Source organism: Corvus cornix, chromosome 10 (genome assembly GCF_000738735.6).
Source record: "Corvus cornix cornix isolate S_Up_H32 chromosome 10, ASM73873v5, whole genome shotgun sequence".
Lineage (NCBI taxonomy): Eukaryota > Metazoa > Chordata > Aves > Passeriformes > Corvidae > Corvus > Corvus cornix.
In genome coordinates, this window is record NC_046340.1 from 3,088,188 (window position 1) to 3,103,090 (window position 14,903).

Here is a 14,903-nt window from a genome sequence, read left to right on the forward strand (position 1 = left end):
CCCGCCCGGGGCCCCGCCGGGAGCCGCAGGCGGGCGCTGCCCCCCCGGGCTGGGCTGGGCCGGGCCGGGCGCGCATAAAGCGGGCGGGCCGGGGCGGGCGCGGAGCCGTCCCGTGGTGTCCGGCCGGCAGAGATGCTGCGAGTGCGGTGCCTGCGCGGGGGCAGCCGGGGAGCCGAGGCAGCGCATTACATCGGCTCGCGGGTTGGTGCCGCGCCGATCCGGGCCCGGGGCTGGGGCTGAGGATGCTCCGTGCGGCGGGGTCCCGTGGGGCGCCTTGGCCGGGGTGCTCCGAGCCGCGACGGGAGGGTGCGGGACGGCCGCTGGCTTCTCTCACTGAGGTTCACCCACCCAGCATCCCCCCGCCTCGGTCTGCCAGTGCCGTGCTCTGATCTCCTTACGCTTCTAAACGAAATGTATCTTAAATGGCAAAATTTCCTTTAAGTATCTTCCAGGCCGTGAATAAATTAGAATGGCTGTAACGAGCCGTGTTTCTGTTAATACTCCAAATAACATACATTGCTTTGGGATTATAGTGTTAAGGCATTTGTGGGCTGGACCATAGCTTTTTGCCTTTTGTAAGGGAAGCATAACTTTCATTGTTATTTTTATTCTAAGCTTCGAGGAGTCTTTACAGGATGGGTGCAGCGAACTTTCCAGAGCACCCAGGCAGCTACGGCCTCCCAGAACACCTGTGCTGCTGATGACAAGGCTACAAGCCCTGTGCCCAAGGACTGTCTTGTTTGCTCATACAATGAATGGGATCCACTGGAAGAGGTCATTGTGGGAAGAGCTGAAAATGCTTGTGTCCCACCTTTTTCTGTGGAGGTGAAGGTAAACAATAAAAAATAGCCTTAAATAGAAAATGTAGAATTTATATATAAAATTTTCCTAAGCTTTACAATGCATAAGGTGTGGTGTTTACTCTTGAGGATTCTCCTTTCAAGATGGTTGTTTACATCAGTGAAACTTAACAGCATAGCCATGTTGGTGAGGGATGTGCTTTTTTCTTTGGACTTTCAACTGAATTAGCTGTTTTAACCAAAGTCACTATCGGAGAGAACCTCTAATATGTGTAATCTCCTCTAGTAGTATAGCCCTGATGTTATCAAAATACACACACAAGCTTTTGAGATAGGTGGTTGGACTGATGAAACTTTAATTTGGCTTGAAGCTAAGTAGGGTTACCACTTGAAAGAAAAGCGTAGTTTTCTAGTTAATAGTCTGAGCAAGATTGAGTTCTGTCGCTGTAGACTAACAGGACTCTTGTGTTAGAGAGCTCTGAAGTAGTTTACTGAAACTCCTGTGTGCTACAGTAAATATTTTGTGGAAATACATAGTCCACTGTTTTTTCAGGATTTTTCTGTGCCTAAAACTATGTCAGCAACCTAAATAAATTAACGTTTCTTTGTTCTGTGGAATCTTGTATTTAAAACAGCAACACTCAAATAGTGGGTTTGCCCCAGATTTTTGTATACTTTACCTGGACTTTAAAGTTGCTGAGTATGTATGTTACTTGCATTTGTGGGCATGTTCTTGAGTCTTTCTCTTTCATTGTTACAGTACTCAAGTACTACCTGCAGGGCAGCATGTAATCCATGGCTATCACAGCAAAATGAGCTGGCACACGACTTCTGCCTGAGAGACCTTAGTAAAAACTTAAAGGACATCCTGACAAAATTGACCAAAAGACCTCAGTTAAAAAAAGAAAAAAAAGAATTTTTATCTGACATTGAAAGAATGGCAAACAAAGATACCGAAAATATGTTTAAAGTGCTGGAAATGGTTGTTTAGGGGAAGTTTGAGATGGACTTGTATAGAAGACTTCTCTTCCCTTAGCCCTTTTTATATTTATATATATATATATATATATTTTTTTTTTTTAGAATCTGGGTTATGTCTTTCAGAGACTCCAAAGATATCCTAGCAGCTTCAGAGAAGGAGGTGAATGAGGGTTAGCATTTCTAACATACAAGTGTATGTATGTGCATTTATGTAAGACTGACATAATAAATGTACAGGAAGAGTAAGGCAAAAGATGTCTAACATTTTACATTATAACATTAAATTAGGCAAAATTCTGTTCCTAAGCAGTGGACAGGGCTTTGCTTTAGCACAAGAAAAAACATTTCAAGTGTCCAACTTGCTGAAGTGTCACATGCATGTTTTACTGCCTATGGAGCCAGAACTACTCACGTGAGGTCAGAACTTCACTTTCTCTTACATGTGATATCAAAAGCTCAGTGAGGAATGTCAAAGTGTAGGATTCCCTCTGCAATTCAAATACCTATGACTTAGGGTTAAAGCAAGCTTTGAATTTGCTTCTGTCAATTGCCAAGTCCAGAACAGGTAATGGGAACAGAGCCAGCTGAGATATGGTTTCCTCTAGTTTTCTCTGCTTTTGTCTTAAATGTTGCTGTAGAAACTACAACAGTAACACCTGGAAGGTGTTGCTGAATAATCCAAGCAGCAGTCCAGTCCTATCTTGACATCATTATTATTATTATTAATTGATTCATGATCGTTCAAATCTCCATGTGGCTGAAAGGTAAGGTGTGTATGTGTGTGTTGCTGCAGTGTAATAAAATAGCCAGAAATCCCCCTTCCTGCCTCCGTAAGTAGCAAAACTAGAGTTGATGGGTATCACATGCTGTCTGCTGAGTGCATGAGGGTCATTGCTTATGAAAACTGCAGTTTAAAACTAATGAATTCTGCTCTTATAACAAAAATTTGAAGCTTTGGACCTGAGACACTCTAAAAAATGTATCTCAAATTATAGCAGTTTGGTAAATACTTGTGTTGAGAATGTGTTTTAAGATTGTATGCATGTGTATTTACTAAATATTTAAATGCAGGTCGTATGGCTGCATTCAGCACTCTATTGTACTTTGAGACAAGGGTTTGGAGTACTCAACTGGTTTTGCTGTGATGTGGGAATGATGTGCTTGGCATAAGAAGGAGGAAGGAAGGAATTGAATAGGGAGCCCTGCATATCTGATGAATATTAATGAGCTGATACTTTATTGCATATCCTTTTCAGAGCTTGAAACGGGCTATGTAAAGGTAAATACAGTATTTGGAAACTTGAAAAATCTTAGCATTAATTAGGAAGATCCCTTTTTTGAATCAGCCCTTCAGTGAAAAATCCCAAAATTGAGATATATTCTTCTGAAGCAGTTAACAGTCAAGCAGTTGAACTTTATAGCTTTGTACTCTGCACTGCTTCTCAGTATATTTTGTGAATAATAATGCATTTTGAGTGAGGAGGTATTATTAACACAGATCACTATATCTTGAGTGAGAAGATGGGACTGTGTACGTGTGTTTACTACGGAATTAGGCAAAAAGAATTTTGATCTGAACTTAAGTTTTAATATCCCAAATTTAATAACTGTCACTACTAGGTTTAAGGTACATCTTGATAATGTTAATTATTTTCCATGACAAATGTTTAAAGTAAATAGTAATGATAGGGAGCAATACTGGTGTTTCTTAAAGCCAATCTTTCCTTACAGCATGCTCTTAAATTTCTTCCTGGAAAGGAAGAGTTTGTTTTAAATGTTGTCTTTTCTGTGTCCTATCCATGGTCCTTTTTGAACAGTCTGAACTGACTTGTATGTGTATGACAAAAGGGGCCTGAAACGTCAACCATGATTTGCTCTGAAATACATGTCCCAGCCATACACCTTTTTCCCAGTTATTCAGAAGGCAGGGAATGTGAGTAGTGTTACAGTGTTAACCTGTATTCTGCTGTAACTTTTAAGATTACACCATTCCATTAGTGCAACACAAGTGTGGTTCCTCAGGTTTGAAAAAAAGCAGTACTAGAGGACGTGGTGGAGAGAGGAGCTGCACCTCTTAGGGATTGATGATATTCACATACACCACAGCTGGCTCTGGAAATAACCAGCTTCACTCCACAGGACTTTATCTCATTAGCAGAACATGTTTCCATAGGAATGTTAAGCACTTCATGTGATCTGCATGTGACTTCTGACCAGCTGGCAAGTTCGAGGTGATCAAATTACCCAAGACCGAACTTATACAAAAAGAACAAATTCCCTCAGGAAGGATGGGAAGAAGCTTCAGTACTGGAGGTGCAGGATGCCCATGCTGAGGCTCTCTGTGTAAATGTTAAGGCTGAACTTCCTTTCTTCTCTCTTACCTCTGTAGGATGAGGCAAATACCCAGAAATAGTAGAGGATAGGGTGAATATCCTGGATTGTTAAAGGGGATCAGGCATGCCTTCAGATGGATGGCCTTGCCTGCTCAGGCTCAGTGGCAGTGCTAGCACAAAAGAGTGTTATTGCTCTGATTTTGGTGAGAACATTGCATTCTGCGAGGTAGTCAGGACTGCAGTGTCAGGAGACAACCTCATGTTTGGAAGGGCAGGTTCTCGTGCAACTCACTGCTGTCCCTCATGCTGCCTGAAGGAGATGGTGCTGACCTGTTCCTGACCCGTTCTGCTGTCATTCCAGAAGGGCTCCATATGCACTTGCATCTCTGCTAGCCCTGACACGACAGAGGAACATCAGACACATCAAACCCAAGCAGCATCACTTGTTTTGACTATATGCCTGGGTTTTCTCACCCATGAGAGCTAGGACATTATTTTGAATTTGTTTTAATGTAAAAAGGCTACCACAGCATTTCAGCAGAGGATTTAGGTCTGTAAAAGTTGTCCTTGCTTTAATCCAACCCTGGCAGATGAATTTAGTATCTTTTGCCTCTTCTAGACTGCTGCTGCACCTGAAGTGTGGCCCCTTTTGGCCAACAAGGCATGTTACCTGTGCTTGGGATGGCTTTAGAATTTCTGATGTCACCATTGTGACGGTGCTGAAGTGAGGTTGTAATAAGGTGGCTAGAGATGTGTGCCCTTTGGAGATGAGCTCAAGGTTGTTTTAATTTAAAAACATATCTGATAGCTTTATCAAATAGCAGAGTCTACAATGTTTGGTGTGTTTGCACAAGTGTGCTGTAATAGGGATCTAATGGCCACTTGGCAATACTAGTCAGTCAATACTAACTGAAGTGTAATGTAGTCAAAATATTGCAGGAATCAGATAAAAGGCACACTCCAACATGTTAGGACCAGGAACAAGAAACTTTGAATGTTAAAAATTGTGTCTTATGCATCTATTTCACTCCAAAATAACTGGTGCTTATTCTTTGTCACTTCATGTCCTTTTGTTTTAGGCAAACACATATGAAAAATATTGGGGATTTTACCAGAAATTTGGAGGCCAGAGTTTCCCCAAAGACCATTTAAAAAAAGCTATTGCTGAAATTGAAGAGATGTGCAATATTTTGAAGGGAGAAGGTATTATTGTTAAGAGGCCGGATCCAATTGACTGGTCTGTGAAGTATAAAACACCTGATTTTGAGTCTACAGGTAAATGTTCTTCCATTGTTGAAGGTCTTGTCTGTTTAGCTCTTGTCTGAGGGATTTTGGATGTCATCTAGTCTACCTTCCAGCTAGGAGCAGGATTATCACCAGCACTGAGTGAGGTCAGTGATTGTTTTCTGTAGCTACAGCTTGGAAGATCTCCAGGGATGGAGGTTCTGCCACCTGATTTGCTGACCTGCTTCAGTGCTGTGTGAATTTCCTGATGAAAGGCCTTTGCCTGATACCCAACCTGAACTTCCCACACCAGCATCTCTTGCCAGGTTCCCACTCTGTTGTCACTGTCACTGCCAAGAAGTGTGAATCTGTCACGGCCCTCAAAGGGGCTGTAGACTGTTACTGCTTTGTCCTGTACTTGCCACGTGAAAGTCAAGTGCTCTAAAGCCCTCTGACTCTCTTGACAGCTCTTGGTTGGATCCTAGAGTTGGATCCATCTTAAACTATGGAGGACAAAACAGCTGGAGGCAACAGTTTACCAGGAAGATCCTCAGAAGTATCAAGGAAATTTGAATTTCTCTTTACCTCCACACATTCCTCCATGTACAGCACCATATGGCTTTGGTTATCTGCAGTGAGAGCACACTGGCTCACCAAGCTTTGCATCAGGTGTAGTCCTCAGGCTTCTTTCATGTAAAATATGTTCTTAAATTGTTCCAGTGAAATTCAAATTCATTAAGGAACACATAATGAAAAGTCTAATGGGACTATTTCTGCACTAGTTCTGTGTTCCATCAAATTCCTCTTCTTTGCTATTCCTTTTTAAAAGGATAGTTTATAAAGAAATGATGCTCACTTGGAAAATTTGCTGCCCATCATCACTTTTTAAAGTCACCTGGGTAATTCATGAGCCTCAGTCTAGTTAATTTTCATGAACTGAATTGTGAAGTGGAGGCTTGATGGTGGATGGCTTTCATCTAGCTGTGAATTTGTTATGAGTGAGGCTTCATAGCAAAATTTACATGGATTTTGAACAAAAAATGTTACTCTGAAAAATTACTGAAGACTGTAAGGACCTGACATTTTGTGCTGGCTTCCTCACGTTGCTAACAATGATTTTTGCAATTATTTTGGATAGAAATAATGGTAAAAAGAAAGATAGAAAGTGCATGAGCTGAAAAAGCTGAGAAATATCTATTTGTCTCATTAATGGCCACATTCCTTTCAGGTATGTATGCTGCCATGCCAAGAGACATCCTGTTAGTGGTGGGAAATGAAATTATTGAAGCACCTATGGCTTGGCGTGCTCGGTTCTTTGAGTACAGGGCATATAGACGACTAATCAAAGATTATTTCAACAGTGGTGCTAAGTGGACAACTGCCCCCAAACCCACAATGGCAGATGAACTCTATGATCAGGTACTGTTCTAATTTTCCTTCAGAATTTCAGTTCTTGTTACACAGAATTCTGTGGATAGTATCAACCTGATATCTACAATTCACAGAATTGTGGGGGGGAATGACACAAAACAACTCTGGAGACTTGGTTTTTTTTCTAGTGGATGCAAATGTGCTGTAGCCTTTCCAGCTGAAACTCAGAGTGTGCAATTAGACAACAAGGAACAGGAAGTTGTGTCTATTGAATTCCTCTGCTTTGAATTGTTTTGGTTACTGGCTGTAACTGAGCATTACTAAAGAGGAAGGAATGCTAGAAAAACATCCCAGAGATTACTTTAAATCATGAAGATTCCCTGAGAATGTCCATATGTCCTGGGTGCATTAAGAAAGTGGGAAATAATATAAATTTTGTCATAGAAAAAAACCAAGCCCTCATAATCCTTGTTTTGCATGATGATTAGTATTTTGAAAGTTACATAAAAGAAATAGTGAAGGATCTAAACTGTATTTACCTTCCAAATATTTTGATGAATAATTTCTTGATTTTATTTCTAATAATTTTGATTTGGACAATTTTGGTAGTTTCCTTTAGGCCCCCAAATGCATCAGAACCTTGGTGATGGCATTTCCAATAAATGCCATTATGGAATGATTGCAACTTTCTGGGAACAGTGTCATCAATGATGCAAAGAAGCCTTTGTTAAACAAAATTACCTTAGAGTCACCTTCAGAATTAGAAAACTTCTAGACCCTGTAGCTGTTTACCTGGTATTTTTCATTTGTGCTGATTTTTACATCTCACTTGTTCTTAATTGCCTTGTTTAATTTAAAAATTATTTATTACAATCAAGATCCATCTTCTAATTTGAAGTACTGCTCCATTCCAAAATGTGGAAAAGTAGGGAGTCCACATTCATTAGGAAATAGCTTCCATTCCAGCATTTCTGTCACTGTGCAGTGATTTGTTGGACTGGCAGTTAAACTCCATGAGTACTGAATAATGAATACTTTTGATCACGAAGTGAGAATATTATCCACACAGTGATTCTGAAGAGCAATTAATTTCTTGATATAACTCTTGTCTCTTATCTCATGACCTATTCTTGAATGTGCTTAAAGCCTTTCATTTTTATGTCCACATTTAGATTTTCTTTTCTATTCTAGTAAGAAGGAACCAAAACCACCTCCAAGGAATATACTAGCCATCAGTATTAACACATTTTGCTAATTTCAAATTACTCTTCAGTAGCAAGTTATTTGAGAACTTTCTTTTAACATCTCCAACCTAAAGTTGGTGTTGTTCTCTTTTCTACAACTAGAGTTACCCAATCCACTCTGTTGAAGACAGGCATAAACTGGCTGCTCAGGGAAAATTTGTAACTACTGAATTTGAGCCATGCTTTGATGCTGCTGACTTCATTAGAGCTGGAAGAGATATCTTTGTACAAAGGAGCCAGGTAAACAAAGCTTTCTTTCCAACAGTTTTGGTATCTATATTAATGATTGGTATTTTGTCTTTTTAAATTCCTGAGCAGCATTAAAATAAAGAGTGTTGACAAAAGAGAATGCTATGTATCACAGAGTGTTTAATACACAGGATAAGACTGCCTTCCAGCGAAGGGGTAAGCTAAAGGCACAAAATTCTCTATTATTTTGGCTTTAAATATTTAATTAAATAAAACCTTAGACAAACTAAACTTGGGTGCAGTTTATATTCTAGCCTAGTAAAGCTTAATTTGTCCTGTTTTTCAGGTTACAAACTACATGGGTATTGAATGGATGAGGCGACACCTTGCACCAGACTATAGAGTGCACATAATATCCTTTAAGGATCCCAACCCTATGCACATTGATGCCACTTTTAATATCATTGGGCCTGGTCTTGTGCTCTCTAACCCGGACCGTCCCTGCCATCAGGTGAGGGTGTACAAGGGGGGAAAGTGGCTTGTGTTTAAAAATCACTCAGCTGGGTTAGTTCCCTGCTGGGCAACTACTCTTCCACACATTCCACTGTGTGTTGCTTCCTGGGTATATGGTTAAATATGATGGAAGTAATCTGATTTTTAATAATGTATCAAAGCAAGCACCTGGGATGTATTACTTCTCTGAACACTTCTGCTACTTAAATACTTGAATTGTATCCTAAGAGAAATTGAAGGGTTTCTGCTGCTCAGATGAGAAATCTCCCTTTTTGTTCCTATTTTGGAAGCCTCTCCTCTGGTGTTAGTTGAACTATTGGCAGGAAGCTGGTAGTTGCTCAGGCATTCAGCTTTGAATAACTGAGCAAGAAATACCTTCTGAAGAGCAGGGAAGAGGACAGACATATAAAACCTGCTACTACACTCTGTGAAAAAGCTAATATTGCTGTCAGCACAATGAGGTCAGAAAGCCTTCCAGAGGGTGAGAGCTCGTCTCTGTTACAGTCATGTCACCGGCACTGCGGTGCTTGAGGACTTTTGTGAGGATCCCTGTGACTTCAGAAGCTGTACAACCACATGGGAATAGCTGAGCTGACACTGAATCAGAGGGATAAAGCTGGGTGCTGCACATTATGGAGCCATGTGCAGAGCACAGCTCCCAAAACCAGTGTTTAGTCTCTTCTCAGCAAGTGCTTTCAATGCACATGGTTTAATTGAATTACTGCCTCTTTTAGCATCCATTCTGAGAATCTAATTTTAAAAACAGTCTTCGTTTTTCCTCCCCTTTCCCCTTCCACAGTTTTTTGTAATCTCACTTGAAAGAGGATGTTTTTTGGTCTCCTTGTATTAAACCCATGTTCTGGAACTATTTCCAGCGAAAACTGCTGTCCGTGTCAATAGAAAAGATAAATGCAGCTTGCTTTCATAAAAACTGGTTTGGCAGTTCTGCATGACCGGGAAGTGGTGGGGGTGTGTCTGAATGGTGCGGATGAAAGGGGTCTTTTCTTGAAGGGTGCCGATGAAAGGGAGCTTTTCTCTGAAATGCTGGCAGGCCAGGCTGGTTATGGCGTGTTCTGTATTGGAGCTCCACCTCGAGGTAACGCTGGGACACTCGCGAATACTCTTCCAGCTCTTCAGACAATGAAGCTCAAAAGTCAATTCTCCTTGAGCCAAATTATCTTCCTCTTATTTTTAACTTAACTGTGTAAATCTTAGAGACGGAAATTATTCCTTAGGATGCCTTTACATTGGTCCCTTTGTTAAATGAACTGCATATTAATTTTCTTATAAAGTGTGAAGGAAAGGTAATTAAGTGTTATTTCTGCTGGGTTTGCTTTTAGGAACATCAGTGTAATTCATATCAATGGCTTTTACAATCATATGGGAAGAAATGACACAAAAAAAGATAATTGAATATGTTTCAGTTGTTACCAATACATTTACTTAACAAGACTCAAACTGCAAATGCTACCTTTTGTCTTTAACATACCTTAGTATACCTAGAATATGTAAAATCAAGAGAAACAAATGCTATTGGCATGCAAAATCTAAAAAGACTTTAAAAAAATGCTTGTTTGAGAATGGGGATTGCAGATGAAGCCTGAATGAGGGCCAGAAAAGTGAACTGAGGGCAGGGGATGTCATGCATGTTGGAATATTCTGGGAAAATCTGGCAAAGGCTGGAGGACATAATGTGATACTCTAAGAACCCTCTTGAGAATATATTTAAATTGCTCTTCCAGATTGAGCTCTTCAAGAAAGCCGGCTGGACTGTGATTCAACCCCCAGTGCCCCTCATCCCAGATGGTACAGTCACTCTTCCTTTTCTAAGGATTCCAAGAGTGTTCTTAAGGGTATTAATGTGGAGTAACGTTGGTACAGTACAAGGTTTATTCTCCTGTGTTTAGATCACCCACTGTGGATGTCTTCTAAATGGCTCTCCATGAATGTCCTAATGCTGGATGAGAAACGTGTCATGGTGGATGCCAACGAGACATCAATTCAAAAGATGTTTGAAAAGCTGGGTATGTCCTAACTCACTTCCACATATACTTAAAAGAAAATTATTGTGCCACCGGCCAGGGTAAATGAAGGTTTCACTTAAAGTAGTCAAAGCAGGCAGCACTGGGAAAAGGACTCACACAGTTGGATCAGCAAGCAAGAATCATTCAGTGATTTTTCTCCTGAATACTTCAGTCATAGAAATACCGTCTTCTTTTGCCCCCTACATTTTGCTGCACATAAAGGTATGAGTAGCAACTAAAGTTACTGCTAGAATGCCTTTGAATGAGCTTTTTTAATGCAAACTGTCTGTTCAGTTTAAGGTCAACATGTGTCTTGGAGAGGCTGAGTGCACCTCTTGCTGAATGATGCAGAGCAGGCTGTCATTGCCAAAACGCTTCTGATTTTTCTAGTTGCAAACTCATTGTACTTTAAAATGTCAAATGAAGACACTTAACCCAGGTATTTCTGCTCCTTTATGGAGAATCTCAGACCTGTGAGATGTAACTTCATGAGTTCCCTCAGATATGCAGTGACAGGAGAACTGTAACTGAACATAAAATCTGGAAGTCTTATCATGCACAGCTTCTCAGTCTTAGGTTGTTTTAATGCATGACCAAGGAGTTGAGGATTTACAAATGCTTGAAAGTACTTAAAAAATGAGGCTATTAATGCTAATCATGGCTTATCTTTCACACTTGAACTTCACAGTCTATGTAAGTTCTAAATAAACTCTGGTAGTCAGAAAGTTTGTAGGACTGAGAACAAAACTATTTCTGACCTAGATGATAGATTCTACTGAGCTGCTCCTGAGCTCCTGAAAGTACTGAGAAGCAAAAAGACAAACTCTGTAACAGAGGAGTTGTCTGATCCTTCTGTTAGGACTTTGTATAAGCTGAGCCACAGCTGAAACATCAGAGCTGAACAAAAAGGGGAGGAAGCTTAACCTAGGTAGTATTTGTAAGAGCCACTTTTCCCTTTCAGAGAAGGGTGAGTCAGAGCTATCTACCTTGAATACTTCTTTTCTTGAAAGGCACTTGAAAGAGCACGTTCAGTGTCTGAACCATAAATGTTCACACATATTTATGAAAATGTGTCCTGATCATATATTGTCACAGAATTTCAGCTAATTCTTCACACACCTCAAAACCTGAATTTATCTTTTTACTACTGGCATGTCGTAACACACCAGACATTGGCTGTGCTCCAGGCACTGTGTATTCCTGAGGGTATCACCAGAATAAACAAGCCAGCGATGTTCCTTGTTTGTTCTCTACCTAGAATTTGCTAAAATAAATTCTTAACAAAGTAGAAGGAAATACCTTTCACACTTGCACCTAGCCGTATGATGTATATAAAGTATCATCCAGTGCTCTGATCAGAGCTTGCCACGTGAAGCTGAGAGTCTAATTTTAAAGTGTGCATTGTATATTTCTTCCAGGCATTTCTACAATTAAAGTGAACATTCGCCATGCCAATTCTCTGGGAGGTGGCTTCCACTGCTGGACGTGTGACATCCGCCGCCGTGGCACCCTGCAGTCTTACTTGGACTAGGGATGAGCCACATAGGTAGCAATGGTTCAGCTTCTAAAATAGGCATAGGAAATGAGCAAATCACTGTCACTCTTGTTAAAATGGCTGCATGAGCTCTACTGCTTGGTAAGTGGTGTCCTCATAATGGTCTGGGAAATGTTTTATTCTTAAATAGCCTTCACCCTTCACTGTCACTACTTCCATCAGCAATGCAGGTTTTCTGGCTGCCTTTTTGAAAGACATCCTCCATCTATGAAGCCTTTTCACATTGGCTTTGAATGTAAAAGCTTGACAAGACAGCTAAGAGGCCTTGTTAGAATAGCTTGGCCACTAATACTGGATATCTACCTCTGTCTAGTTACCTTATCAAATAGGCAGCTTGAAATGTGAAACTTGAGTAAACTTTTCTTATTCCTTTAATCACTTTATCCTTCTAATATATTCATGTCTAATGAAGTTGAAATAGATGAAACTGTATAGATCTCTTAGGGAACCATGTAATTTTATCGTGTTTTTCATGTCTAGCCATACAGATATTTACAGAGAATTTTCACTGATCTAACTTTTGAGACATGTTCACTTACTTGCCATGTTCTTCTACATTTTCTTCTGATGCATGTTATGCACCTGAGGACTTTTTTATATTGCTTTTTGTATTGCTGAAATTGGCTTTTATTTAACTTTTAAGTGTACAAATGATAGCTAATATTCTGCTTGTACAGGTTTCATTCTGAGTTGTTTACATAACTTAAAAAGAGGCACAAAACAAAAACCCAACAATAACCTTAAGCTTCCGACATCTTACAATCCGGTCTTCCTTCAGCTGTAGCAGATACAGGAATATGTATCAAACACGCCAGATGCCATGAAGGAATTTGAGTATTGATTCCTGAATATGTACTTTTTATGCTAATAAAGTTTTTTGCATTCTCAATTTGTTGCCCTTCTGTTCATGTGTAAGTATGAAATGTCACAACTTGCTGGTTGTGACAAGGCATGTGTGCTTGCATAGATGCCTGTAATAAAGACTGCTCATGTCTGCTTTTCAGATAAGATATGATTGCTTCTTAAAGTACCAGCACCAAGCCAGAGAGGTTGTGGAACAAGGGTAAAGCCTCTGAGGCAGGATTAATCTCTTGATTGTGTGTGTAGTTGGTGGCTGGGAATGCTGAGGGCCAATGGGATACAAACTGCAGGAACTGGGCGGGGGTGTTCGCCCTACTTGGTGGGCAAAAGGGAAAGAAAAGCCAAATGAGCTGCATCACTTTTACTTTTCCAGTCCCCCATCCCACCAGGGAAAGTGAGCAGGAGGCTCTGTGGGGCTTCACTGCTGCCTGGGGGTAAAACACAGCAGTCTGACAGATGTTGCTTTCGGGCTGTGGCTCTACATTACTTGGAGTCTGTGGGAGCAGCCTCATTTCTTTTCCACCGAACAACGAGAAAATAATCTCTGCCTTTGCACTGGTCTTTATTTCTATAATCTGGGAGTTCCTGGGCTGCAGGTGCTGCTAACACAGCTAATTGCAAGCTCTCTCTTGAAATATGTGTTAGTAATGGTGGATTTGTCTCCACAGCCATCTGTGTCTCATTTTGCCCATAAGATGTTTTTGGTATTCTGGCCTCATTGTGAGCTGTGTCTAGGACAAGAGAAGTTTAATCCCGACACCGAAATGTCGAATTTTATCCGGGAAGTGCTGGCACAGCCCAGTGAGAGCAGCACTAGAGGGTGCTGCTGTGACGCCAGTAACTTTCCTCCAGTCTATCCTAAGGGATGTTTTAGAACCCCTTTTTGTTTATTCATCTTGTTTCTGATGGCGTTTTGATTAAAGTCCTTGGAAACACCTGAAGATATTTCTTAGCTGTAGATATAATTTGTTTGATAATACAAAAAGTACTATTTATCAGCCTCAAAAAGTACATATCTATATATGTGACAATAATGGCTCTGAGTGTAGGGACGCAGACATTTTCTCAAGGGCTGGCGGTATTGTTTAGGATTGCATAGGTTGTCAGAAATTAAATCAGGCCAAATGAGGATGATTGTTGCATTTTTAAACCTCCCTCACGTGGGCTGAGCATCACATGTTTTGACATTGCCATTAACTTTAAAACTGTGGCCCAAAAGCCACACATTTATGGGGTCATCCTCTGTTCTTTTAGATACCTTCTTGGGGTTCAGTTATGCCTCCTTCTTTACAGGAAACTAAGACTAAATATTGGGATTTTATTGAGACCCAGTACAGGTGAGATTTCTGTGGATGATGTGGTCTATGTTGGTAATTCTTATGCCCTCAAATTACTTCTAGAGTATTTCCTTCAGTTAATGAAAATATATAGCTTGCTCTTAGAAATATAAAATGTATTTTGAATAACTAGAATTTAAGATGAACTGCAATCTATTCACATTACCCTTAAGAAATTCCAAGTCATTAGGACCAAAAGCAATTTAAGTTTCTACAGAAGCAGGAATTGCTTGTGAACTGCACGTTATTTCTTTTGCAAGTTGAAATATCATCTTGGTAGTACCTCATTTATGCTGCACTTTTGAACAGCAAATCTAAATCCAAACACAATCTCCCCTGTTTCCTCTTTTGTCTGTATTACCTCTGAGTCAGCAAGGCACTGAAATAACTGCTGGGTGACCTGCTTGATGTTCATAAGGACGTTGGGTAGAGTTTGACCCTAAGTAGTTGTAATACTGAACTGTGTTCAAG

General features: G+C 40.4%; 1 protein-coding gene across 1 annotated transcript; it reads left to right on the forward strand.

Moving 5' to 3' along the window:
• Positions 1-94: 94 nt before the first annotated feature.
• On the forward strand, positions 95-13,123 carry GATM (glycine amidinotransferase). The gene is made up of 9 exons (XM_039557960.1): positions 95-201; positions 616-831; positions 5,194-5,389; positions 6,567-6,757; positions 8,056-8,193; positions 8,489-8,653; positions 10,398-10,461; positions 10,563-10,679; positions 12,098-13,123. The coding sequence occupies exons 1-9, from the start codon at positions 133-135 to the stop codon at positions 12,208-12,210; spliced, it is 1,269 nt and encodes a 422-aa protein (XP_039413894.1). The 5' UTR covers positions 95-132; the 3' UTR covers positions 12,211-13,123.
• Positions 13,124-14,903: the final 1,780 nt, after the last annotated feature.

Bases quoted from the DNA above. Each gene is read 5' to 3' on its own strand.
- GATM (XM_039557960.1), top strand. From the start codon at position 133: ATGCTGCGAGTGCGGTGCCTGCGCGGGGGCAGCCGGGGAGCCGAGGCA. The intron at 5,390-6,566 runs GTAAATGTTCTT...CATTCCTTTCAG, and splicing joins ACCTGATTTTGAGTCTACAG to GTATGTATGCTGCCATGCCA. The intron at 6,758-8,055 runs GTACTGTTCTAA...TTCTACAACTAG, and splicing joins CAGATGAACTCTATGATCAG to AGTTACCCAATCCACTCTGT.